General features: G+C 33.9%; 6 protein-coding genes across 7 annotated transcripts; 4 read left to right on the plus strand and 2 right to left on the minus strand.

Annotated features, from left to right (window-relative positions):
- On the plus strand, nucleotides 3,348-4,899 carry LOC104739981 (AP2/ERF and B3 domain-containing transcription factor RAV1-like). Its single transcript, XM_010460475.2, has one exon. The coding sequence runs from the start codon at nucleotides 3,543-3,545 to the stop codon at nucleotides 4,584-4,586; it is 1,044 nt and encodes a 347-aa protein (XP_010458777.1). The 5' UTR covers nucleotides 3,348-3,542; the 3' UTR covers nucleotides 4,587-4,899.
- Nucleotides 6,133-8,594, plus strand: LOC104739982 (methionine aminopeptidase 1B, chloroplastic). 2 transcript variants are annotated; one of them, XR_002035293.1, is made up of 11 exons: nucleotides 6,133-6,333; nucleotides 6,539-6,623; nucleotides 6,726-6,963; nucleotides 7,061-7,222; nucleotides 7,313-7,354; nucleotides 7,480-7,551; nucleotides 7,655-7,734; nucleotides 7,837-7,934; nucleotides 8,080-8,127; nucleotides 8,227-8,454; nucleotides 8,554-8,594. XR_002035293.1 is itself a non-coding variant. In XM_010460476.2 (10 exons), exons 1-10 carry the CDS (start codon nucleotides 6,195-6,197, stop codon nucleotides 8,370-8,372), a joined length of 1,110 nt encoding a protein of 369 aa, XP_010458778.1. In that variant the 5' UTR covers nucleotides 6,133-6,194; the 3' UTR covers nucleotides 8,373-8,594. The 2 variants fall into 2 exon arrangements, 1 of the variants encoding a protein (XP_010458778.1); XM_010460476.2 differs by having other exon boundaries at nucleotides 8,227-8,594.
- Nucleotides 8,939-10,235, plus strand: LOC104739983 (allene oxide cyclase 4, chloroplastic-like). Its single transcript, XM_010460477.2, has 2 exons — nucleotides 8,939-9,328; nucleotides 9,543-10,235. The coding sequence occupies exons 1-2, from the start codon at nucleotides 9,091-9,093 to the stop codon at nucleotides 10,070-10,072; spliced, it is 768 nt and encodes a 255-aa protein (XP_010458779.1). The 5' UTR covers nucleotides 8,939-9,090; the 3' UTR covers nucleotides 10,073-10,235.
- Nucleotides 11,801-13,151, minus strand: LOC104739984 (zinc finger protein WIP6-like). Its single transcript, XM_010460478.1, has 2 exons — nucleotides 12,804-13,151; nucleotides 11,801-12,355 (listed from the first exon to the last, which is right to left on the minus strand). Exons 1-2 carry the CDS (start codon nucleotides 13,149-13,151, stop codon nucleotides 11,801-11,803), a joined length of 903 nt encoding a protein of 300 aa, XP_010458780.1.
- Nucleotides 19,532-21,418, plus strand: LOC104739985 (myb family transcription factor EFM-like). The gene is made up of 5 exons (XM_010460479.2): nucleotides 19,532-19,673; nucleotides 19,838-20,115; nucleotides 20,249-20,450; nucleotides 20,585-20,661; nucleotides 20,850-21,418. Exons 1-5 carry the CDS (start codon nucleotides 19,532-19,534, stop codon nucleotides 21,198-21,200), a joined length of 1,050 nt encoding a protein of 349 aa, XP_010458781.1. The 3' UTR covers nucleotides 21,201-21,418.
- Nucleotides 23,918-25,813, minus strand: LOC104739986. The gene is made up of 6 exons (XM_010460480.1): nucleotides 25,721-25,813; nucleotides 25,422-25,574; nucleotides 25,099-25,342; nucleotides 24,840-25,006; nucleotides 24,608-24,760; nucleotides 23,918-24,415 (listed from the first exon to the last, which is right to left on the minus strand). Exons 1-6 carry the CDS (start codon nucleotides 25,763-25,765, stop codon nucleotides 24,065-24,067), a joined length of 1,113 nt encoding a protein of 370 aa, XP_010458782.1. The 5' UTR covers nucleotides 25,766-25,813; the 3' UTR covers nucleotides 23,918-24,064.

Consider the following 27,765-nt stretch of genomic DNA (forward strand, 5'->3'; position numbering starts at 1 on the left):
TCCTTCTATCTGAAAACCACCTAGTCATCATGGACCTTATTTCTTCCAATAGTTGTACAATAGGATAACTCCTAGCATGTGACATGACCTTATTCATTGATTCTGCAATGTTGCTTGTAAGCAAGTTGTACCTATCACCTGGGAAATATACACGAGTCCACATACGCACATCAGCCCTTACGAGGTACTCATGTAGTGCTGGATTCATGGCTTCTATCTGATCAAATGTGGTTTGAAAGTCGATAAGTCTACAAGTATTTGTTGCCTTTTTAACCAAAGCAAATTCTGCTCGACATTTAAACCGGACCAAAATATTCTTGTACATATTCCCCTGCTAGATTTCGGATAAACCTTTTTAATAGCATTCCCAATTAAATTGTGCCTAACAGAAATAATGGAAAGGTTTTCATCATCTGGTATCACACAGCTGAGTTGCTTGAAAAACCATTCCCATGATTCATCATTCTCTGTATCAACCACAGCGAAAGCAATTGGAAAAATCTGAAAATTGCCATCTTGAGTTGTTGCTGTCAGAAGTGTCCCTAAGGATTTTTCTTGTAAAAAAGTACCATCAACAACAACCACTTTCCTCAAGAATGGAAATCCCTGAATGCTTGCACCAAATGCTAGAAAACAGTACTTAAATCTTTGAGATTCATCAACTTCAAGCTGTGTAAAAGTTCCAGGATTTCCTCTTTTTATCATATACAAATATGTAGGAATCTGCTCATAACCACTCTCTGGACTACCCCTCACCAACTCGCGAGCATGCCTTAGCGTTCGATATGCCTTCCAATAATCCATCTATCAAGAACAATATTATTTTAGATTGTTATGAAACTAAATAAACGGTATAATGCTAAATAGAACTAGAAGGAATAATTTTACCTTGATTTGATAACGTTTATTCAACGCTTCAGCAACATGCATTGGCAGTACCTTGGGACCAACTCCACCAACAAAATCTTTCTACAACTCTCCTAAAATATGATGGTCTCCTTGTCGGACACACATAGAGCGCTCTGTTACTGAACATGTATGTGCTGAAATAAACACATGCACCTCAAACTTGGGAAAGTGACTTAATGTTGCAGCTCTTACCCTCCACTTGCATCCTTAACCCAACATTTGACAATCAATAGTGTTGGTCTCGATTTGTAAACATAAAAATCAAACCTTTGTACCAAGGTTAGTATCTTCAACCGTGTTTCTAGGTGCTCCTTTGTATCATACATTTGCCCAACAGCCAAATTCACGGAAGACAAGTCTACCTTTGAGACGTCAACTGGTTCTTTATTTTCTTCAATAAAAAACGATGAACTCCTTTTCTTCATTGGCAATTTATGATCCTCTTCTTCTGGTGGAATTCCATACAAGGTAAAATTCTCATCATCAGAATCTGTTCCATCAGAATCATCACAATAATCAAATATACTATCATCTTCATCGATCTCTTCATGTTTTGCTTCGCTGGTCAAATCAAGATACTCTTCTCCAACCAAATCGTTTTCATCTCTTCCTCGTTTCATACCTTTGTGATTCGAATCAGTCCGTATTTTCTTCTTCACTTCAACACAAAGACGACCTGTATCCCTTTTCAATTGTCCCAGAAAAGTGTGCAACTGACGAGAATTATCAATAATAATTGGTGGTGTATCAGCGGGTAAATCCTGCAATAACCTCGTCGAGATCTTGTAACTCAACACAACATCAAATACCTTGTTATCCAGTCTGTAATCCTCATATACCATTCCAATGCAATCATCAAAACTGTTTAGATCATTACATTCTAGAATTCGTGAACCCCTTTCATTATCGACAACAAACAACCATTTATTGTTGTCGAAGATCCAATTACCACAAACGAGAATCACCTGCTTCATATTCTCTTTATTGTGTAACGATGCACTCTAACGTGAAGGAAGCGATGAAAAAAAAAGAACCTAAAAGGAAAATAACAGAGAAGTCGATTATGAACCCCAAAAGGAAAGAAAGCATGATTAAATCCACATTGGGAGGGAAGGAAGAAGGAATCTATGGAGAAATAAGATGAATTCAAAAGAGAAAAAAAAAGTTAGAGTCGATATTGGGGGAGGCACGAGACAAACAAGAAAGAATAAGGAAAACCCTAGATTCTTGTCATATATGTCACCTACTTAAAAAGTCTGTCGCTTAACCATAAAGAATCTGTCGTAAAACACACTAATAAATCTGTCATTACGTTGAAAAAAAATCTGTTATCAAGGAATAATATAAGAAAAAATGTGAGTAACCTCTAAAATAATTAATCTGTCATTACAGAAAACAAATCTGCTGTCACTATATTAACAAAAAAAAATTTGTTATCATTGTATTCATATATAATAAATCTGTTATTAAGCAGCAGATTTTATAGTAAAAAAACAAAAATGTCATAACATAAGAAAATCTGCCACAACATATAATGTGAATGTAGGTCAATATAGCAATTTTAAAAAGACTTTCGAAAATCTGTTATCAAACAACAGATTTTTCCTCAATAAAAAAATCAGTCATAACTAAAAAAAAATCTGCCACAAAATTCCTAAAAAATTGACTAAAATAATGAAAATCTGTCATGACTTTATAAATAAGTCTGTCGCGTTAAAAAAATCTGGTGTTCAAGAAAAATCTGTCGTTACATACGTCAAATAAATTTGCCTTGAAAAACAAATCTGCCGTCAAACTTTTCAAATTAATCTGCCATCCAAAATAAGTCTGCCAACAAAAATTTTCCATGGACAAAAAATCTGCCACTTACAAAATAATCTGCCATTACATGTTTGGGAGACTTTTAAAAAAAAAAAAAAAAAAAAAAAAAAAAAAAAGGAAATTGCAGGAATTTTAATCAAGGGTAATATTGACTTTTTCCTAACAAAGCAAAAAAAGTATTTTAGGTTTGAAAATAATCTAACTAACCCTCAAATTTTATGAGCTAATCTAGCAATTAACTGATCAATTTGGGTCAAACTAGTAATTTTATGAATAACGTATAAACATTCCAAAATATTATTGTTTCGTGAGTTTTTTCTACAAGGAAACAGTTCATGAAATTGACCTTATATAGTAACCTAAATTAAATGCGTATTCCTTTCTTATATTTTCATTTCAAATAAACTTATATGTTTCGACGAAGCTTCCCTTTAGGTTTTTCTTGAGTTGACCCATACACACACCATCACACAAACCCATATTACTTCCTATACACCTACCCATATACTATAATTACTCCCCTGAAACACGCATTCTTCAAATACACACACACATATTTTTATTTATTTTGTTATTAGTACCAAATAAAAGTGAAAAATAAAATAATATCATTAGAAGTGACACTTGCTGTTTCTTATTTCCCTCCCCAGTACTCTCTCCTTCTTTCTATATATATAAATATACAGACACACACGTTATACATATACACAACAACACATCACAAACACAACACAAACACATTTCTGATTTCTCCATTGTTCTCACTTCTCAAAACATTAACCAAAAAAAAACAAAAAAAAAACTCAGATTAAATGGAAGTGAGTAGCGTAGACGAGAGTACTACGAGTACAGGCTCAATCTGTGAAACCCCGGCGATATCTCCGGCGAAAAAGTCGTCGGTAGGTAATAATAATTTATACAGGATGGGAAGCGGATCAAGCGTGGTGTTAGATTCAGAGAACGGCGTCGAAGCTGAGTCTAGGAAGCTTCCGTCGTCAAAGTACAAGGGAGTGGTGCCGCAACCAAACGGAAGATGGGGAGCTCAGATTTACGAGAAGCACCAGCGCGTGTGGCTCGGTACTTTCAACGAAGAAGACGAAGCCGCTCGTGCCTACGACGTGGCGGTCCACCGGTTCCGCGGCCGTGACGCCGTCACGAATTTTAAAGACGTGACGTTGGACGAGGAAGAGGTCGAGTTCTTGAATTCACATTCGAAATCTGAGATCGTTGATATGTTGAGGAAACATACTTACAACGAAGAGCTAGAGCAGAGCAAACGGCGCCGTAGCGGTAACGGAAACACGGTTAGGACGATGCTAACGTCGGGGTTGAGCAATGATGGTGTTTCGACGACGGAGTTTAGATCGGCGGAGCCACTGTTTGAGAAAGCGGTTACGCCAAGCGACGTCGGGAAGCTAAACCGTTTGGTTATACCTAAACACCACGCCGAGAAACATTTCCCGTTACCGTCAAGCAGCGTTTCCATGAAAGGAGTGCTGTTGAACTTTGAGGATGTTAACGGGAAAGTGTGGAGGTTTCGTTACTCGTATTGGAACAGTAGTCAGAGTTATGTCTTGACCAAAGGTTGGAGCAGGTTCGTTAAGGAGAAGAACCTACGTGCTGGTGATGTGGTTAGTTTCAGTAGATCTAACGGTCAGGATCAACAGTTGTACATTGGGTGGAAATCGAGATCCAGTTCGGAGTTAGAGGCGGGTCGGGTTTTGAGGTTGTTCGGAGTTAACATTTCACCGGCGGGGAGTTCGAGAAACGACGTCGTAGGGAACAAGAGAGTGAACGATACTGAGATGTTATCGTTGGTGTGTAGTAAGAAGCAACGCATCTTTCACGCCTCGTAACAACTCTTCTTCCTTTTTTTTTTCTCTCTTTTCTTTTTTTTTTCTTAATAAAAAAAATTAGTTCAACTTTCGTATATTTTTTTTTTCTTATTGCATCGATTTCTTCTTGTTTACCAAAGGTTCATGAGTTTGTTGTATTGATGAACTGTAAATTTTATTTATAGGATTACAAAGAGTTACTTATTAGATGACTCAAGAGTTTTATTAGCATGAGATGATGAGAATGTTTTCACCAAATCTTTACCTTGTTTCTTTCATTTTATGTTGTATGGGAACGAGTGTTGGTTTATAATATATATGAATGCATTAGCTACTGCCTATATATGCTATTTGCTGATTTTTTATTTATGGAGAATACTATGAAGTATGAACACTAAATAACAAATGTTCTAACTATGAGTCGAGTAGTAAGTAATTAAGAAAGTGTTGTTCTCTATTGCCTATTGGTATATTTCAAAATCTGAGGCGATTCTTAAAACGTAATTTTTCCAACAAATGTTATTTTTCTTATATATTACTGCAAAATAAAAACAGTTTGCAGGGTCTGCAGAAGTATATCGGTATATGTATAGATAACAAAGAAAAATATATTTTTATAATCGATGCACAGTACATCTAGTAGAGATCAATACACAGACGTTTGTAAGATATTATTTCGAGCTTCAGAAATTAATTGTTGTTAGAGATCCATGTCTAAATAGTTCTCTCATTAAAGATATCTGTTGATAAAGTACTCAGTTACAACTATAATTTCGAACAAAGATGAATGGATTAACATTTCAACTTTTTTTTTTTTAAATGTTTCTTACAAAATGGTATATACGATATGAGTTAAAAGCTTAAACATATATATGATGATGATAATACACTTGTTGCATAACTAATATAGAATGTATGTACATAAAGGAATATATTGACTACTGATCTTATCAATGTTCCATTCATATGCACTTTTTTTTCAATACAATTCGGTGGGCTAAAACATTATTCCATATTATATAGCAAAAAAATCCTATTATACAATTAAAAATTCCCATGCAATTCTCTTATATGGTTTTGTCTAAAAGACACGACCCACACGTAATTCAAGTTGCATTTGTATAGCAATACAGCAGTATCATTAGTGAAAAGGACTAGACTAGAATCCCTTTAACCAACATCGTAATCCTTACTATTTCATCCTTAATTATTGCTTGTGATATTTTGTAAATCCGTTTATATATATATATATATATATATATATATATTAACCAAAAGTTAATCATAACTAATTTAATCGTTTATCTAAATACATAATTTCGTTTAATTACAAGAACCATACATAATTTGATAATTCTAATAAAATAGATGAAAACATAAAAAATGCCTTAAGAAAGAGGATATACATACACATATAATTTCACAAAAATATTTGTTTACATGTTTTTCATGAGCCCATGTTTGATCGATCATATACGGGCCAAATGGGCTTAGTCCAGTAAATTGTATCAAATAAAAATATCAAGGGACAATTATTTTTATCTATTTTTTAATATCATCAAGAAATGTTAAAATTTATCGATACGCTGCAAATTTTGATATTTTGGGTTTAGCAGTGAAGTTGCGAAAATGGCGTCTTCGGTATCTCTATCCAGTTTCTCGTCATCGGCGTCTTTGAAACTCTGTTCTTCCTTTTCCGGCGAATACTTAGCGCCGTCGAGATGCTTTGTCGGAGCTCCGGTCACTTCCTCTTCTTTATCACTCTCCGGTTTGTCATTTTACTTGTCACTGTTGTTTCTTCGTTTGCTCTGTTCGTTTTATTCAAAGCTTTCTGGGAACTATATATATAGCTTCGTGTTTTATTGGAAGATAACGGAAATTTTTTGGTTATCTGATTGGAAAAATTGAAACTTTCTCAGTGTGTTCCAATTTTGAATGGTGTATGAAGCTTACCTTCACTCATATCTTTGCAGGTAAGAATAATTCATATTCTCAGAGAAATTTCTATGTTTCTGCCAAGAAAGTTTCTGGTTTGGAAGAAGCCATTAGAATCAGAAGGTATCAAGTAAAAAAAAAAATGCAATCTTGATTGGATTCAAGATTTTTCATTTCTAGGTCATAGAGCTAACAATACAATTTATTTGATTTACATTTTTGTAGAATGAGAGAGCTTGAAACCAAAACAAAGGTTAGGAGAAATCCACCTCTAAGACGTGGAAGAGTATCACCTCGTCTTCTTGTACCTGATCACATTCCAAGGCCTCCATATGTTGAGTCTGGTATGTTACCTGATATATCAAGTGAGTTTCAGATTCCTGGTCCTGAAGACATTGCGCAAATGAGAGCTGCTTGCGAGCTTGCTGCTCGGGTTTTAAACTATGCTGGAACTTTGGTTAAAGTAAGATTTTTTTTATGTTCCTTGTGGATGTCCTGTTTCTTCTATATTATGCATATATGTATATGGTCTGAGTTGTTTGTTTATATTGGTTCTGCAGCCATCTGTTACGACTAACGAAATCGACAAAGCTGTGCATGATATGATTATTGAAGCTGGTGCTTATCCTTCACCTCTTGGATATGGTGGATTTCCTAAAAGTGTGTGTACTTCAGTTAATGAGTGTATGTGTCATGGAATACCGGATTCTCGCCAGCTACAGGTCTTCAAGTGTGCTTTTTTACTGCTTTAAGCCGAGTAGCTTTTGAAGGAATTCATATGTTTTATCACTAACTATTACCTTTTAATGCAGAGTGGGGATATCATAAACATCGATGTCACGGTTTACTTGGATGTAAGTTCATTTAGGCTTGTTTCGTTGATCTGTAGACATTTTTACTTTCATTTTTGTTGATCTTTAACATAGAAGTTGAAACATCATGTATGTAACACTTTTTGTGGGGTTTGAAACTTTAACAGGGTTACCATGGAGACACATCGAAAACTTTCTTCTGTGGAGAAGTCGATGAAGCTTTCAAACGACTTGTGAAGGTACTATTCTTCTTCTTCTTCTTCACTGTATTATCTCTTCAAGTTCAAAATAAATGGATTCTGTTTTAATATGCTAATTGTTGTTGGTTTATTGTTCTGTAAGGTTACGGAAGAATGCTTGGAGAAAGGTATTGCCGTTTGTAAAGATGGAGCAAGCTTTAAGAAAATCGGGAAAAGAATCAGGTAGCAACCAAAACCTATTCTTGATTCAATAGAAACATGCAGAAATGTATTAACAATGCTGCTAGACAACCAAACAATCTCACTGGTATCAATTTCCAACAGTGAGCATGCAGAAAAGTACGGCTACAATGTCGTGGAGCGTTTTGTTGGGCATGGTGTTGGACCAGTATTCCACTCTGAACCCCTTATATATCATTACCGTAAGTAATCACTTCCATAGAAAAATCGCTTATGGTATTAGGAAAACGCCTCAGCTTTTATCTATAATGTAACCTGGAAACATCAATCAAAAACAATGCTTGACTGTACATTTCTTTGGTGACTCATTTTCTATCCAATTTGCAGGAAATGATGAGCCTGGAGTTATGGTAGAGGGCCAAACTTTTACCATTGGTTAGCCTTCTTATCTATTCAATGTCATGGCTTTCATTTGCTTATGATAACTAAGTTAACTATATAATAAAAAAAACGGATGGATGTTTTCTGTTGCAGAACCGATTCTCACGATTGGAACCACGGAATGTGTAACATGGCCAGACAACTGGACTACTCTGACAGCAGATGGTGGCGTCGCTGCGCAGTTTGAGCATACCATTCTGATTACTAGAACTGGTTCAGAGATTCTTACCAAATGCTGAAACTATTATCAATTGATCATTTCCATTTCACCTTAATTTCAATTGCTGCTCCTTTAAGGTCCACAGTTAAAGCATCCAAAAGGTGACTTTACCTTCCTTCTGGGAATTTCCAGGTTTTTTGTGTGTTTTACACAGAGACCAGTTGACTAAACTGATGCACTTAATCCTCTCCTGATCACAGCTCAAGAGAGGTATGAACCAGACAAAGGCTGATATTTCATTTAGTTGCTCTCAACATATAAAAAAGGGGGGAAAACTCACAATTTATCCTCGTTAGCAAGAAAGAAAACATAAAAATGAATTTTAATTGCATTTCCCTCATGGTGCACTACCTTTTAAAACCTTACAAAAGATTATATTATTGTCGACAGTGCAAACTTTTGTAATGCATAATCCCCTTAATTCAGATCTCAAGATTTTAGTTTGATATATGAAGTTCCCCACATGTTCCGTCAAGTCCTTTTTTTATCCCATATATCTCACAATGTGACTGAATTAATTATAAATCCATTACAAAGCTGAGACCCACTTTCCCATATTAACGCACATGCCTCTTCATCATTCATCATCATCACCAATCACCATGATAAAATGCATAGTACAAAAAGCATCCATTAGTAAAAAGAAGCTCATCACTTCATAACGCAAAAAAAAAAAAAAAAATCAGTTTCTCTTTGAACAAGTGCTTTTATTACAATCAACCAACACAGGCAAGTCTATGATCATGGCTTCCTCTGCTGCTGCATCGATCTCTATGTTAACTCTAAGGAACCTCTCCCGCAATCATCAATCTCACCAAACCTCTCTTCTTGGTTTCTCCAGATCCTTTCATAACCTAAGGATCTCATCTAGCGGTCCAGTTTCCTCCCCACCATCAAGATCCACCACTTCCGCCACCAGAGGTTTCTTCAGAACCACTTGCAGTAGCAGCAGCAGCACCGAGAACTCCAGACCAAGTAAGTACAACTTATGATCCAATCGAATTTTAACTTTATGTTCACAATTAAAGTACTCATTTCATGTAGTATCAAATTCAATTACCTCACATTTTAGTACCCACATGAACTGAGCTCTTATGGAATTGGAAACTTAAATTTTTGACCTTTATGCTCAAAATCAAGAACCCTTTTCACAAAAAAAAAAACTGATTTTTACTTATCTTTTGGTCAGCTAAAATTCAAGAACTGAACGTGTACGAGTTCAACGAAGGAGATAGAAACAGCCCAGCGCTTATAAAACTCGGGAAAAAGCCAGATCAGCTTTGTCTCGGCGATCTTGTCCCCTTCACAAACAAACTCTACACAGGAGATCTCACGAAACGCATTGGAATCACCGCAGGTCTCTGCGTTTTGATCCAACACGTTCCAGAGAAGAAAGGTGATCGCTTTGAAGCTTCCTACAGCTTCTACTTCGGAGACTACGGTCACATCTCTGTACAAGGTCCTTATCTCACTTACGAGGACACGTTTCTAGCCATCACTGGTGGCTCCGGCGTCTTTGAAGGAGCTTATGGACAGGTCAAACTTCGTCAGCTTGTGTATCCGACGAAGCTGTTTTACACTTTTTACTTGAAAGGTGTTGTCGCTGATTTGCCGGTGGAGCTTACCGGAAAACATGTTGAGCCGTCGAAGGATGTGAAACCGGCCGCTGAAGCTCAGGCGACTCAGCCCGGTGCCACCATCTCTAACTTTACTGATTGAAATCGATCAAATCATTGTGGGCGTCTTTGTAATAATGGGCCTTTGTATTGGGCTTTTTCACTGTGTTAAAAGTTTTAATAATGGGCCTTTGTATTGGGCTTTTATGGTATTAATGTATTCTATAGTTGCTACTTCTCGTGCGTGAACTCCACCTTCCAAGATTTTTATTAACTTTCTATATTTGGAAAGTTTGGCCTTTCCTAGGCCACGTAGCCTATATTTGAGCTCAAACAGTCAAACTCATAAACGAATCTTTTCTACGTTTTTTCACACCGAATGCAATATTTTGTACTTTTCACAATTTGAATTGGTTTTTAAACATATTAATATACTGATGCACACTTTATTAAATATAATAATCGATTTCGTATTAGTATGAAAAACTTATTTGTGTCAGTTAAGGACTTTGCAAGACGAGTATAGTACTATTATACTTGTTTGAACATATCTATAGACTTTGGACATAAACTTGTACTTTAGTGAAATCATATTGAATGAAGTATCAGTCCAACACTCCTTCAATATTTATCTGTTTGCAATTTCCAAAACGACATTTATTACTACTCCCGTACCTTTGAGGACCAAACTATTCAAAGTTTCAAACGAAACATTTACTCAGATAATTTATTTGTATTCGAATAGAACATTTGAAATATGGCAAGTAGTCTGACAGTATATCAAACTATTTGGCTATCTTAGCTCACGTAGAATTCAAAGTTTATACACTCCTTAATTCTAAATTATAATAAACGCTAGCTGTTACAAGATTTTGCTTTTCATATACTGATATACAATATGTCATTTTGTATTTTTAATGCAAAAATAAAATTTCAATGATTAATCATCTTTGTTTTGGTTTAAAATTTAGTGCGATATTTTGACAAAACATTTTCAGAGTTAATGCTACTTTTTTTTTACAGCATTAGTGCTACACTGCTACTTGAATATAAGTGTGTATTTTCTTAAATTTTAACGTATATATTATAACTAAAAAGAATAATAAGTAAAATGGAGAAGAGAGATAGAGAGAGTGGCAGAGAAACTGAAGTAACCTAAGAGTCGTGAAATTTCTCTCTCCAAGTGTAAGATAGACAAATGTGTGTAACGTTAGACATCACTACATAAAGTGACAACAGACAGTTTCTGTCTTTGGATAAATCGAACTGCCACTTTCGACAATTTAATTACCATTATATTTTACCTCCATTATTTATCACCAGAGATGCGCTCTTTAGTTCACTACATCATTTTTCCCCTAATTTTTACCTCCCTAATTTGTCATTTTGTGAATTCCACAATTCTTGACACTAAATGTGTGTGAATGTGTTAATAATGATCTTTGGTCTCCATCGATGATGCTAAATTCAAGACTAGACACCATTGATCTTCAGTTCATTAAAAGCATATTGTCGGACCTTGATTTTAGATCTCCGGTTACAATGAAAAAATGCATTAAATTACACAACCAATTGACTAATTTAGTTTTTTTTTTGGGGTGAGAATAATTACTAAAAATGCAGGAATTGTTTGTTGGAGACAAGTTTAGAAAGGGTACTTTAAAATTCATAGACCACTACATATATTTTCCGAACTCATAATAGAAATGGTACTTTAAAATTCACTAGCTAACGTGAGTACGTGACTAAGAGGTAAATATCAAACACAAGTACACAACCCACGTAGATAAACCCTAATAACACCCATCAATCATTAAAACGGGCCATTTTATTAGTAATTTTCATCAGAAATCTGACCATAACGACGAAACTCATATCTAATCCCATAGCTCTTCTCTCCACGAACATTTTCTTCATGAGCATCTTCTTCTTCATCATCATCTTCTTCCTCTTCTTCCTCCTCCTCATCGTCTTCCTCTGCGTCTCCAATAGATACAACACGGTCACCTATAGTGTGAGCCGCATGACCATCACCGAAAGCCTTGACGTGATCCTTAAGTGACCTCTTATGCTTAAAATCTGACCCACAAACGCAAAACCACAACTTCCCACAATTCTTCTCATGCGTTCTCCAGTCGCCTCTCACAGCAAACGTTTTCTCACACTTCTTGCGGCAACGAAAAGGTTTTGCTCCGTGCTTCCGCTTGTAATGCGTTTGAAGCGTTCTAAAGTCTTTGAGAGGCTTCGATCTTGGATGGTCTATGTTGTTCTTACAACCTTCTGCACAACAGTAACATGGCAGCCTTAGTATCGAAGATGACGACTTCGTCCCTCGCAGCGACTCTGGACCCTTTCGATATTGCGAACCATGACCCCACATATGCATCTACATATTAAAAAAAAAACCATTATACAAAGGACTTGAGTTTAATATAACTTGGTTATCTCATTTTTCACGTTAAATTTACATATCATGAACATTTTTACTTAGTTTTAAACGTGATTGCAAATATTATTTACTGTATTTTCTTGGCGATGATTTTTTTATAACACGAAAGCGACATAGATATGATTTTCAAAATATTAATGCAGATACTATGAGAGTTCTTTCGATTGATACCCATGAAACGCAGAGGGTTATTGTAGATTGGAAGTTTATTCAACGATATTTTACTGACAATTTAATTAAATACAAATATAATTTTTTACAAAAAGATATACTAAATCAGCTAGCAACATAATCATATTATTTATGTAGATTATAATTAACGTGGAAGTAAAGGGAAAGTTAAATCAAGAAAACTTCCTGTGATGATAAGTTAATCATTTCAAACCTGCATGTTGTTGAAGCGGTTGAAAGTTTTGTTACAGACAGAACAAGAGAACTGAGTGGGACCGACAAGTATCTGAGAAAGCGAAGGGATCCAATACTGTCCCTGCCTCGCCGTGCCGTCTTGATTGTTCCCACCGGTAAGGATGTCTTTGTCGGAATTTGGAGGACCGATATGAAGAGCAACGGTGACGCCACTTGGGTTTGTTGATGGGAGATCAGACTCATGGTTAAAAGAAGGTTTAGTGCTGGTGGGTTTGTTATGGTTAGGGTACTGTTGGCCAGGAGGTCCAAGGCTGAGGATGACGGAGTCTTCGTCGCCGGAGATGCAATATTGATTATTGTTATACATTGAGGAGAGAGAGAGAGAGATGCGAGAGAGATATGGGTTTTTGAGGAAATGGAGGAGAAAGACAATGGAGGNGAGAGATATGGGGTTTTGAGGAAATGGAGGAGAAAGACAATGGAGGCTGGACGAACTGGTAACTAATAAATGATTCTTTTATTTTGTACTTGCTTCAGCTTTTATTTTCTCGTAAATTTACGTGTTACAAGTGACAAATCCATGTTTGGTTCCAAATATCTATATATCTATTCACTATTTAGTTGCAGTACGTTTGGATGCTACTTTATATTTCTACATTTTTTTACCTTTGAATTCGATATAATATTCTGATAGTCTTCATTACTCTTTTTTTTTCTTTTTCTTTTCTTTCGTTTTCTTTGTTTCCTATTCTTTTTCTTAACACACAGAAAAACTTATTATAAGTTATAATAGATGATTCCAGGCTAATTCTCGACGAGAACGAAAACTTATTTACAAACCTTTCCATGAATATGATATGAAATCTTATGCATGTATATATTTTTTCTATTAAATTTTTCTTTGATGCTTTATCATCATACACTAGATAGAATCAGTTTTTGACATAAATGATTTTGATAAAACCAAATAAGAATGACATATAAAGTTGACGTGGGCATCTGTCATTATTAGCAAAGAATGTACTATTCACTTGGAACTCGCTCTCCTTTCTAGGATCTCAAAACCATTCTTTGTTTCACGACTTCTCTCTTTCAATTTCTTGTAATATAATTTTATAATATTGGAATTTGTAATATATCTGAGTGATCATTTACTCTCCTCACAAACCATAAGAAAAGGTGAGAGTACACTCTGATACAAAAGAAAAGCAATAGACATGGAGAAACGTGGCGTTAACTGTAGATGCGAAACCTTCTCTCTCTCTCCACTTTCATCATCAGAATTCTGCACAACTTACTGAGATAGTGATAGTCTCAGTGATGATGATATTATTAAAGTTCCCATTTTTTTTTTTTAATAAATCTTTGCTGCCAAAAGTTATCCATATCTATTTTCAGACTTTTTACTTTAGTTTAAAATCTTAGAAGAGTGGGGGAGTTTGCTTATTTGGTTGTTAATGGAATTGGAATGTAAAAGTTGGACGAAAGTGTACATTTTGCTTTGCTTCAATTGATCAATTCTATAATTAATTAATGCTAAAGGCATACGGTTTTAGGTTTTTCTCTTTGAAAGAGGTTTCCGGTTTTTTTTGGATATCTAGACTAGTCTTGCTCGTAAAACTAATATATAGAAATCGTATGCTTCAATCAAAGATACGTTTCTGAAAATATCCGACCGGCTTTCCTATATCATTAATAATTTGAATGTTTTAGGTCAAGTTAGTTCCTATTTTGGAATTCAGAAAACGTATAGGTTTCTTCTCTCTTCTAATTTCAGTTTTGAATCTCCAGTTACACTGTCAAAATCTACATAGAAATATTAATTCTATAAAATCTAAAAATAACCAGGATTACTCATATATATTCATATGGGAACATTGCATTTTTTTGGAAAGAAATTCAAACCTAAATTTTTAAACGGTCTCTCCTATATAAAGTTGTTCACAAAAATGGAGAGTTAGGTCGTATGCAACTAGTTTTTGGATTTTAGACTATTCATTAGACACGTACGGTATTTTCTTAGAGTTAAAGGCTAAATCAACCGGACAATTGCATCAACATTTGAGTTTGGAAAATTATGGATTGGATCGAAAAACTTATGGACCCGTTCTAATATGTTCCTTTTGCCTTCTATAAATCTTCCTATGATAGTGGGATTCTCAAATGCGAGTGTTTTTTTGTGTGTTAATTATCGAATTATGCTACTAGATCGAAACAACTGGATTCGCAACCACTTATGCGGTTTTTAAAATTTTGCCACATGAATGAATAGAACTAGATTATAAATAATATGATCGTTAACTGTAGGTGACTGTTTAAACAGAATCTTTGAGCCTCAAGTAGTGCTTTATATTAGTCCACGAGGCTTTGAACCGAGGTACTTTCTATTTTGATTAGACATATCGAAAGAAACCTTAAAACAATGTCGTAGAGGGAGAAAAAGAAGTTAGCAAAGAAACTCACAAACACATATTATATGAAATCTTGGTCCGATCAAAGTTTTTCATTGTTTTGATTGAAGCAGTTAGATTCTGAAGCTTTAAAGGGTCCGAAGAAGAAGAGCACAAAATAGTACGACTGAACCAAAACTGTAGCTCCCTCATCTCCTATGTCTCTCTGCTCTGTCACATTATATTTATTTTTATCTATTTATTCTATTGTTTTTTATACGAGTATTTATTTATTCTATTGTTCTATCAGTATCTTACTATATATATATGTATATATATATATATATATTTTGTATTTAAATGCAATTTCGTGGATGAACACATGAAAGCAATTTGTCAAAGTTTCCTTTTCATTCGTCTTGTAAGTACTCACATAGTCACATAACTCACAACTCTTCTTTCCCTAATCCCGACATTTTCTTACTCTTTTCACTCCTTTTTTTGGGTCTAAAACAATTTCATGTGTCATAAGAAAATGAGTATCTATCTATCTATATAATAGTGTAATTTGGTCGGATACTCGAGTGAGAAAATAAATTGTAAATTTGGTGTGTGTCTGAAAATATTCACGTCCCGACAATTTATTTGATTTTTTTCTTTGTCACATTCGAAACTTTAAAGAAGCTAAAGTGTATACGTACAATCGCAGAAGTCTTAGATATTGTGAAAAGGCCGAAAATAAACTGGCAGGTCCTTAGTTCACAATAAATAAACTATGGGCCTATAGGTACAGGGCTTGAAAATGATAAGCATCCGGTAGTGGTGTAAAGACGGATTGAGTCGTTTTTATGATTTTATCGATGTGGTCGAACGTGGTTTGATGTGAGCTTTTAGCTATAACTGTTATCTGTGAATATGAATGACCTCTCGAGTGTCTGAGGAGACAATCAGAAGCCAATTAGGGACGACTGGAAGGCAATTAAAGGGTAGATTAGATACATATTCAGTGTGCCAACTCATTCAAATTTCCGATCTAATCAACGACCAATTGACTCAATAATCACCGAATTATATCATTCAAAGTCACATCTAGCTAGATTATTCTCAATATTTTCCTTATCTGTTTTAATTATTTTAATTTTCTAAACAGTAAAAATGCTAATATATAAAGTTACTAAGTTCAAATCAATGAGAATCACGTTTTCGAAATGTCACACAATAACATAGTACTCACATGAATATATTTTTCAATGATAAATTCATATATGCATATAATATGTACATCTGAAGAATATATATTATTGTTATTATTAAAAACAAAGATTATTATTGATGATAATCAATTTCTAAAGTTCATTTGTTTAACCCAGTGTTCAAGAAACCGCTAGGCGGTATCTGGGCCGTGATCCAACGCCTAGCGCCTAGAATGCCTGATCGGGGTTTAATCTTTTTAGGCGGTTTAAACGTTTACAATATGAAACATTATATATATGATATTATATATAAAATTATGTAAAAATATATGTTAGAAGAAATAAATAATAATAAATCATAAACTAAACTTAGAACAAATATATTTCTTTAATTTATATTAATAATATATGAACATTTATAAATATGTATATGAATATAATACTAAAAATTTAAAATATATACAGTTAAAAATAAAATATATATATTAAAATAATATTATGTGATTTGAGGCAGTCTAAGCGGTCCGTCTAGATGTCAGCAGAACGCCTAGCGTCTAGACGGCACCTAGGCGGCCGCCTAGACCGCTTTTTTAAACACTGGTTTAACCAAATGGTATTCCTATATAATTTGGAGTTCGATTATTTTAATAAATACCAGAACATGCATACACATTAGTATTTTTTTTTTGTTTGGGTCGAGAAGAAACCATTCCTAGATATTGAGTAGAAAGTCATAGCTCGCATATTATTTAACATTTCATGCATCCAAAAAAATCCATGCATCAAGGTCAAACCGAAATAGATTTTAATTTCCATCCTTCTTCATGTCAATGACGATAAAAACAACATTTATTAGTACCGTCCAATTTGCGTTAAGATCTGACTAATTGAACAGTCCAAAATGCATTAGAAGTATTTTTAAATTAAAAATTGTACTTATAATATACGGATATTTAATTTGTGATCACCACTCGGTTTAGAAGCGCACCGTTCTTCAACGACAACTTCTATTCTATCAGACATAGAAATTTTAAAACAGTTTACGCATCATTTTATTTGTTTTTTTTTTTTGTTTTTTTTTTTTTTTTTTTTTTTTTTTTTTTTNTATTTGTTTTGGGTATCAATTAGCAAGCTTGCGCTGATTAATATACAGTCTTTACTCTTTAGACAGTTTTGTTTTAAAGCGTTTTTGTCCATGAAAAGAAACATAAAACTCTTCCCATAATTGCAGCATCTCCAGCTTTATCTCCGTGATTATTTTCTAATATTGGAGAGAATCTTAAATTTAATTTTTAAAAAATCTTTTCATCAAGTTCAAGCTAGTCATATTTAATGATCAGGATTAAGAAGCTAAGTCATATTTACGGAATCAAGTACTTGTTTTATCTTTTTTTGTTCTTTTCCTATCTATGATTTTATTATTTTTCCTGTTATTATCCTATTTTAATACAGTATTTGAAAAAAGTGGAGTACTGTATGTATAAAAGTGGAGTACTATTTAACATAATCATTGAACGTCTAATGTATTTTTTGAAAACGACGACCGCTCTTTACTTTTCATTTGAAGAAAAATACAATTTTTTCTGGCGACAAGATAGTAAATTAGATCGGTTTAGAAAATACTTAAGTATTTATTAATTGTGAAAGGCATTGGCAAACCATTATCTTGGAAAGTTGGAATGAGGCACGAGGATCTTTGATAGTACAGTCCAACACGTTATGTTTTTCATGTTTTACTTGGCAATAATTAGAATACAAGTAATGTTACCGGCCAAAACTTGAAGATATTGAAACATACTATAAGATATCTACAATTATACACACTAAGTAATTATTATATACGGGTGCGGATAATTCAATAGAACTTAATCAACAAAGTCAAGATTCTGTGACATTTGAATTCTTTGAGAAAAAAGATGTGAATCCTAATGGATAAAGGGCTAAAGAAAGTGAGGATAGAAAAGAAAGAAAAAAATGAAATGAAGGTGTTATCTTAGTATGGCTTTTTTCTTCTTCTCCCTTGTTTTGGCTTCTTCATTAGGAGACATTTGGCTTTTGAGTTTAACATCATTTAGTACGGATCACTTTTCCTTTAACATAATTTAAATCTCATCATTTTTTTTTTTTTGGGCAACCAATCTCATCATATTTATGATGATATTGTAATAAGGGCAAACGTGAAATTATTAACTAATATATAGCTCATTCATGCTTGTCTAACTAGGAATATACTATAAGCCAGATCATATTCAGAATTATAGTTACCATTAGCGATGAAATATATATTTAGATTTTAGAAAACAAATATCATTTACATGGGAAGATTTTAGTCAATCTTTTAAAAGTTTACTTTTGCAGTCTTTTTCACCGAAATTTGATTTTAGGTACTCGTACTAGTATTATCCGATATTCTTAAATTTAATTGATTTTTTTTTCTTGGGCAAACAAATTTAATTGATTATGGATGGAGTCTTATCGATCTGAATGATGCAATCAAAATAAAAATGCAAATCTCACTACCACCAAATGGATGAAGTGTAAGGACAATTAATTAAGAAAGAAATATTCTCAAACGGTTTATGTAAATTTTACTCTCACGTTTAAAAAACTAAGCCTTCTAATAAAACCGTTCACTAATCTAACCCGAAGTTAATGTAACATTAAGAAGTTCATAACCCACCAATCACATAGCAAATGGATTAGATATATGCATAAAACTAATTAATAAGTATCTATCTTTTTTTTTTGTCTTATACTAAGTAGTATCCTGTTGATACATGATTAATAAATTACCTAACAAAGAATCACATTGGCGAATATTCACCACTCCTTATCTACTACTAGCCACAACAAGACATATAATCAAATTGGTTACGTTTCTCTATAAACACTAAAACACACATATGTATATATGAACATATATATATATATATATTCATATATATATATATATATAACACAAATCAAGGTGTATAAATATAAAATTTTGAAACGCAAGATTCGTCTTGTAACGCGACGGGCCGACTTATGCATTTTTTAATCTCTCAAAATACTGATCCTAGCTAGAGGCCTCATATATATAGAGAGAGAGCCATATATATGTATTGATCCATCTCTCTAAGCAAACCAAATCTCAAATAAAAAGGTGGATTAATTAGTCCATCATGATAAAGAATTTAAGCAATATGGATTACAATCAGAAACGGGAGAGATGTGGGCAATACATCGAAGCCCTTGAAGAAGAACGTCGCAAGATTCATGTTTTCCAACGTGAACTTCCTCTTTGCTTAGACCTTGTTACTCAAGGTATGTACAAATATATAAATGTATTTATCTATCTATAAAACATATATTTACTACATGGAATCCAAAATTTGTGATCTTTATGAATTAGATGAAGATTACAATATACATGTAAAAATCCTAGTATCTATTAATAACATTTTAATATTTACTTACCACTTCTTTAGCGATCGAGGCATGTAAGAGGGAGATGCCGGAGATGACGACGGAGAATGTGTATGGACAACCAGAGTGCTCGGAGCAGACGACCGGAGAATGTGGCCCCGTCTTGGAGCAGTTTTTAACCATTAAAGACTCATCTACATCCAACGAAGAAGAAGAAGAATTGGACGATGAGCACGGGAATCACGATCCGGACAATGATTCGGAGGACAAGAACACGAAATCTGATTGGCTTAAGTCTGTTCAACTTTGGAATCAACCCGACCCTCTTCTTCCAAAAGAGGTAATATAATAATCTTAATTATGTCTTATGAGTATGCAATGCCATCGTAGCTAAATTAACATGCAAGGCACATAAATTTCTTGGTTCATATCTCAAAGAGTAAACGTTCTAATATTTGCGATCTGCGTTTCAGGAACGGTTGCAACAAGAGATGATGGAGACAGTGAAAAGTGATCATGAGAATATGAGAAAAGACCCGATGGTGAACGGTGCCGAAGGAAGGAAGAGAGAGGCGGAGAAAGACGTAGGAGGAGGGAGAAAGCAAAGAAGGTGTTGGTCGTCGCAATTGCATAGACGCTTCTTGAACGCTCTTCAACACTTAGGTGGACCTCATGGTGCGTTTTTGATATATTTTATATGAGTTAATTTTGATTTTCTTACCATTTGAATAAAAAAAAAAATTATGTTACCTAGCTAGGGTTTATGAGATTTTAATTAGTATATTGATTTTGGTAAATGAATTTTGCAGTAGCCACGCCAAAGCAAATCAGAGAGTTAATGAAAATTGATGGATTAACCAATGATGAAGTTAAAAGCCATTTACAGGTAACTACAATAAGCACATGCGATTTACAAAAAAAAAAATAAGCACATGCATTTTTTTCGTTCTATATAATTGATGTATATATATAGGAAAAAGAACAGAAAATGGTTAGTTTTACAATTGTCAATTGTTATTCTATACAAAATATAATATTAATCTTATTCTTTTACTTTTTTGGGATATATAATAGAAATATAGACTGCATACAAGAAGGCCACGCCAAACAGTCCCTAATAACGAAAACTCTCAAACGCAACATTTCGTAGTCGTTGGAGGTTTATGGGTACCACAACCGGACTACTCTACGGGCAAGAACACCGGAGGAGTCACTACCAGCAGTACCACCACCACCACCACCACCGGGATCTTTGGAGCCATGGCCGCACCGCCACCACCACAGTGGCCTAGCCATTCAAATTTTAGGCCGTCTATTATTGCGGAAGAAGGATCCGGAAGTCATAGTGAAGAGGTGGTGGTGGTCAGGTGTAGCTCCCCGGCGATGTCTTCTTCTACCCGTAATCATTACGTCAAGAATAATTAATTTGTTTTTACTGTCTCTAATGTTTTTGGGTCATTTAATACTATTATTATTTTGTTTTGTTCACTCCATGTTAGAATTTGATACCGAAAGTGTATATAGTTTTGCACCGAACCAATCTTTAGGATTCATTCCAGATTTATTTTGCAGTTAGTTTACATCTTACCGTTGTTATATCCGATCATTGTTGACTTCTTGTAATAATGAATTTCTTTATACTACGTTCATATGTGAAGTAAAAATAAGAGGGTTTGTTTTATCACATTAGGTTATGATATTTAACACTAATTAATTGATAAATTTCCATTTTACAAACAACGGATCTAACTATTTCAAGTTTTCAACAATAGTGAAGTAATATATTTTATTATGGCTGCTGTTTTCGCTCTAAGAATAATTTATAGAGATGATACAGAATATATGCTGATATTAGATCACATTTGATATATGTCTATATACATATGAAAAATAATGTATGTATACAGCTAGTATGAACATGGCGGCCAGAGTCGAGCAAAAAGGATCTTCTTCACCACATAGTATATACTAAATATTTGTCGGCCATATAGTTATAAAAAGATGCACACAACCACATGATAACAAAAATGATTTGATTATATTACAATAAGACCCGGAGTAGAAGTTATTGGAATTGGTTGCATTCATGGGACGAATATGCTCGAATCCAAAAAAGCATAACTTGCCATAAGTATAATTTTACGATTTTTTTTATTGTCGTCTCTTAATATTTCATTTTGATTCTCACTAATACAAAAATTGCACGTTAGCTGCAAGGTCCTTGTCGTAGAGTATATTCTCTGCCTTTGGTTGAGAGAAGACTTTTTATTCATTATGTAGATAGGGTTAGGTCACTTAATATATTTGCAAATTTGGACAGTATCTCTAAGAATCTTGAATTAATCTAAAGATTCTTTGAATCAAATTGTTTAGCAGCCGTACAGGTCCTACCATTAGGTTCGCCATTCCAGGTGGCTCTATATGCTCTGTGGCCTTTTTAAGAAACTGGTGTCTCTATCAGATTATTGGTGTGGGCAATATAATAGCTCCTCTACGATGTCTACTAAATATAGTTTTAAGAAAAATACTTAGTTCACCCTTAGGGTGAATTTTTGTATTCACAATTTCCTCTCTCAACCAATCAGAATGTTTTATCTAATATTTTATTAAAAAAATAAATCAAAATTAAATTAAAAAGTAAAACAAAATAAGGAAACAAATTCTGTATACTTTTATTTATAGAAAGGTAAATCTTGATTTGATTTAGATTTTACAATTAAACGAGGTTATATATCGGTTTGGGTTTATAAATGAGAATTAGGGTTTAGATTTTATAATTAAAACGAAAGTATATGTTAGTTTGGGTTTACAAATGAGGTGGTTAGGATTTAGATTTTACAATTAGAACAAAATTATAGGTCGGTTTGGGTTTACAAATGAGATTGTTAGGGTTTAGATTTTACAATTAGAACAAAATTATATGTCGGTTTGGGTTTACAAATGAGATGATTAGGGCTTAGATTTTCCAATTAGAACAAAATTATATATCGGTTTGGATTTACAAATAAGATGGTTAGAATTTAAATTTTACAATTAGAACAAAATTATATATCGGTTTGAGTTTATAAAAAATGATTTAAATTTTTAATTTTATAATAATGTATAAATATTTTATTTCCTAACGAAGAAGGTTCAACCAAATATCGCTCTTTTTTTCAATTACCACATTTTTCAAACCCACTTATACGTTGGTTTCGTTTTCAAGATCGGATCAACCTGGCTAGTCATTCCATGTGCAGAATAAACAAACAAAGTAATATAATTATTTAAGTATTTTATTTTGAAAGATAATATGATATATAAACAGAGTGTTTTGACGATAGATCCAAATGACCAGGAACAGGATTAGGATTCATTAGGTATAAGTTTTAAAATAATTAGGGATATGCTAAGCTTTAAGCATGAGTTAAGGTGGCCTTTCACACAAGTTAAAGGACATAATGGCTCCTGATTATATAAAAGAACAGTAATTATATGACTAAAACAAGGGAAAAAATAAATAATAAAATTCATTAACAGAGTTGAATACTTTTATTGGTCTATCTCTAACACTTAAAAAATTCAGATACATGGGATATTCGAATTGACCTAATTAAGTCGTTCTATTAAACTAGTAAGAAGAGTATAAATTTGAATACGGCCTTACCTTTATCAATTATATTACCTTCTGTACTACACATACATGTCTTAAGTACGTGCTAATCTTGTTTTAATCCTTCGCAAAATAATGTTTGACATTGTGAAAATAGTTATAATCCTCAGCCAAATGGTTGACATTGTGAAATTAATCTTTGACTTTATAATAAGCTTTGGAAGATTATTTGTGACTAGTAGTATAACTAGATAGAAACACCGAAAATATATTTTTGAGAATGTTTGAAAATAGTGAGATAATTATAAATTAAACGATATGCACTGTCATCACATCTTCAAACAATCTACAATATCTGTTTAATATTTGAAGGTCATATTCATTACCTTAAGATATCAAAATTAGTTACTATATATTATCTTAGTTCTGACTTCTATAACTTCTGATGACTTAATTTACATATTGAGATTCAGGCAACGAGAATGATCTTTCAACAGTTGTCTAAGTTTTTGGGCTTAATGAGCCAATCTGAGTTTGGGCTAATAAAACAGAGTATTATTGCACTATCAGATATAACTTTAATCCAATGGCAAAGAGTATCAACCTATATCACAACACCTTTTTAATCTCTTCTCCAAACTCAAACGTTAACCAAAAAAAAAAAAACACTATCGTACAGTTGGGTGTGAATCTTCTTCTACGGCTTGAATCGAAGTTCTTGTTCCAATCTAGTGGGAGTGTAAGCAATGAGATCAACAATCTTTCTACCTTCTGGATAAGGTATCTCTCTATTAATTGGAATCTTCTGTAACATCATGGAATCGTTTAACTTCTCATACTTGGTCATGGTTTTAGTTACTTCCTCTCTCTCTTTCTTGAATATGGATATCCACGTGTCGTCTTTCGACGGCGTACTCTTCTTCGCGGCTGTTAAGGCACGCCTGAGCACCCCAATCGCGTCGCCTATCCGATCTTCGGATTCCAGCACTTCCGCCAAGTGTTTTTGGCTCTTTAGCTCGTGGAAAGCTCCCAGAGTTGATACATATTCCTACACGATCAATCCAACCAATCATCAAGTAGTATAGATTTGTTGCTTCATCTAGCTTCTACGTAAAATCTAAAGCAAAGTTATCGTTTTACATTCAAGAACCAGAGGATTAAGGCATTTGACTGAACCAAGAACACCAACTAGATGCGCTTCAGACCAAGATACATAAGTGTTTACGGATACGTGACTTACAAGAAAGCGGGTGGATAGGTCTTTAAAGTCTCCGTTAGCTCTAGATGACAAATGAGCATAGGCTTCAGAAAGCAATTGAGAAACTCCAAAATGCAGTTTCGACAATAGGCTTGCGCTTGTGCCGCTCTCTTCAGCGTTCTTTATAGTTACAGTCTATTTAAAAACAATATGTCTCACTATTAGCATCAAGAAAACATATATGAAGCCACCAGGAGTGGTAAAAGCCACTAACCTGACCTTCAGCTAAACAGAGGAGACTAAAAGAAGAGCAAAGGGGAGGAGTTAGTTCTGGAAGCTTCCCTGGAGGAACACAATTTTTTAAAGAAGGAAGAATCTCTTGAGACAGATGATGGAATACTCCAGATGCTTCTCGGTACACTGTTACCGAATCCTTGTAATCTGTTTGTAATCAGGAGCAAGATTATGATGGAGTTAATGAAAAGTAAGTATATAGAAGCAACTACAAAAAGAAAAAAAAAAAGGGACTAAACCTGTAGTGGATCCTAGTTCCATTGCTCTCTCGCGGAGCTTAACTGCGTAAACGAAAGTAACCGTTGCGAGCTCGAGCATGATGTTATCGACTTGGAAGAATTTAGGACATGTACGCTGAATCAAAGTCTGAGAGATCAATCCACTACTCCATCTTATCTTAAGATTCGATACCCTTTTAAGGTTATCGGCGTAACGCACCAAGTTAAGGAGTACAGGAAGGTATTTTCGAAGTTTTTGAAGATCCTGAATAATCCAAAAACAATCCCTAAGCAACAAACGAAAAGTTTAAAAAGCTTACAAAATAAATTGGTTTATAAGTTACCTGGTCGCAATGAGAAGCTCCTCCGTAGATGACTCTAGAAGCTGCAGAAGTGGTTTTGTTTACAAATTCTTCGACTGCTTTACGCCTACCACTTAACTCTCTAAGTTCTCCTAGTGTAATCGCAGCAGTTTGTAACGTCTTCTGGAACAAAATCTGTAAGGTATATAAACAATATCGCAAAAGTAATGAAGAAACGCTACAAAACTATTCAAAATCACAAATTATACTAAAACCCTAACATCAGAATGTGGAATCCGAATCGTTTAAAGAGATATCGACAAACAGAATCAAAAGGTTACCTCTTTAGTTTTTGGTTCTGGAATTAGGTACTTCATCGTCGTCATCCTTCTTCTCTCCCAAACACTTGATTACGTAACGATTACGCCAGAACGATAAACAACATAAATAAACATAACCGAGAGAAACAAGAGAAATTAAACTCTAATTTTGTTGTTGTTTATATAACCTCAGAAANAGAATCTCTTGAGACAGATGATGGAATACTCCAGATGCTTCTCGGTACACTGTTACCGAATCCTTGTAATCTGTTTGTAATCAGGAGCAAGATTATGATGGAGTTAATGAAAAGTAAGTATATAGAAGCAACTACAAAAAGAAAAAAAAAAAGGGACTAAACCTGTAGTGGATCCTAGTTCCATTGCTCTCTCGCGGAGCTTAACTGCGTAAACGAAAGTAACCGTTGCGAGCTCGAGCATGATGTTATCGACTTGGAAGAATTTAGGACATGTACGCTGAATCAAAGTCTGAGAGATCAATCCACTACTCCATCTTATCTTAAGATTCGATACCCTTTTAAGGTTATCGGCGTAACGCACCAAGTTAAGGAGTACAGGAAGGTATTTTCGAAGTTTTTGAAGATCCTGAATAATCCAAAAACAATCCCTAAGCAACAAACGAAAAGTTTAAAAAGCTTACAAAATAAATTGGTTTATAAGTTACCTGGTCGCAATGAGAAGCTCCTCCGTAGATGACTCTAGAAGCTGCAGAAGTGGTTTTGTTTACAAATTCTTCGACTGCTTTACGCCTACCACTTAACTCTCTAAGTTCTCCTAGTGTAATCGCAGCAGTTTGTAACGTCTTCTGGAACAAAATCTGTAAGGTATATAAACAATATCGCAAAAGTAATGAAGAAACGCTACAAAACTATTCAAAATCACAAATTATACTAAAACCCTAACATCAGAATGTGGAATCCGAATCGTTTAAAGAGATATCGACAAACAGAATCAAAAGGTTACCTCTTTAGTTTTTGGTTCTGGAATTAGGTACTTCATCGTCGTCATCCTTCTTCTCTCCCAAACACTTGATTACGTAACGATTACGCCAGAACGATAAACAACATAAATAAACATAACCGAGAGAAACAAGAGAAATTAAACTCTAATTTTGTTGTTGTTTATATAACCTCAGAAAACGCAATTCCTATGATTTTTAGGATTATATTATTTTTTATAAAGATATTCAGATATATTTATATTTTGTAGTTTCCTAATCCTATTGCAGGTCAAAAAAAATCAGATAGAAATATTTATTAGTGTTATGAAAGTCAAAAATAGGAGAAACTCACCAAGTCATAAAAATATGCGTGCATGTGATAAATGTTAAGTAAATTTTGTGGAGCTCACTGTCACTATGCAAACACTGTAACTTCTCTTTTTACCTCTATAAATTGAGCGATGAATCGTTCATTGTAACACACGAATATATTTTACAAAACTTCAATTATAGAAAAAGTAAAATCTCTTTCTCGTCTCTTTTTTATTCATTATCCCGAACCTTCTGCGGGTATAAATTTCTCTCTATTTATTATTTATATTCACCATAAAATCAAACACTTATTTATAACACGCTATCAGCACGATCACTATACGGTGGGTTATAATTATATATTTATAATATATATGTTATTATATTTTATATGTTATTCTACTAGGCGGTATGTCGCCTCATTAAAAAAAAATATATTTTTTTCAATGGTTGTTCAAAACACCATTATTTATTTATTACTATAGTGGGAGGTATTCGGCCCCTATAAGTAATTATTGTAGTGGCTGCTTCACGCACCATAACAATGGACGGCTCAGCCGCCGATAATATGGATAACTACGTCACCATAATTTATTTACTGTTATCACGTGGATGATTCTGTCACCATAATATTGCCGTTAAATTATATTTACATTATGGTTAATATATAAGGAGGCTCAGCCACCTGTATATTAACATATATATGAAATTGCTAAATTTTAATTGATTGATTGTTTAATTTATGATTTATTTTACGCTTAATACTTTTCACCAACGATCACAAAGAAAATTTTTC

The sequence above is a fragment of the Camelina sativa genome, chromosome 14, assembly GCF_000633955.1.
Source record: "Camelina sativa cultivar DH55 chromosome 14, Cs, whole genome shotgun sequence".
Lineage (NCBI taxonomy): Eukaryota > Viridiplantae > Streptophyta > Magnoliopsida > Brassicales > Brassicaceae > Camelina > Camelina sativa.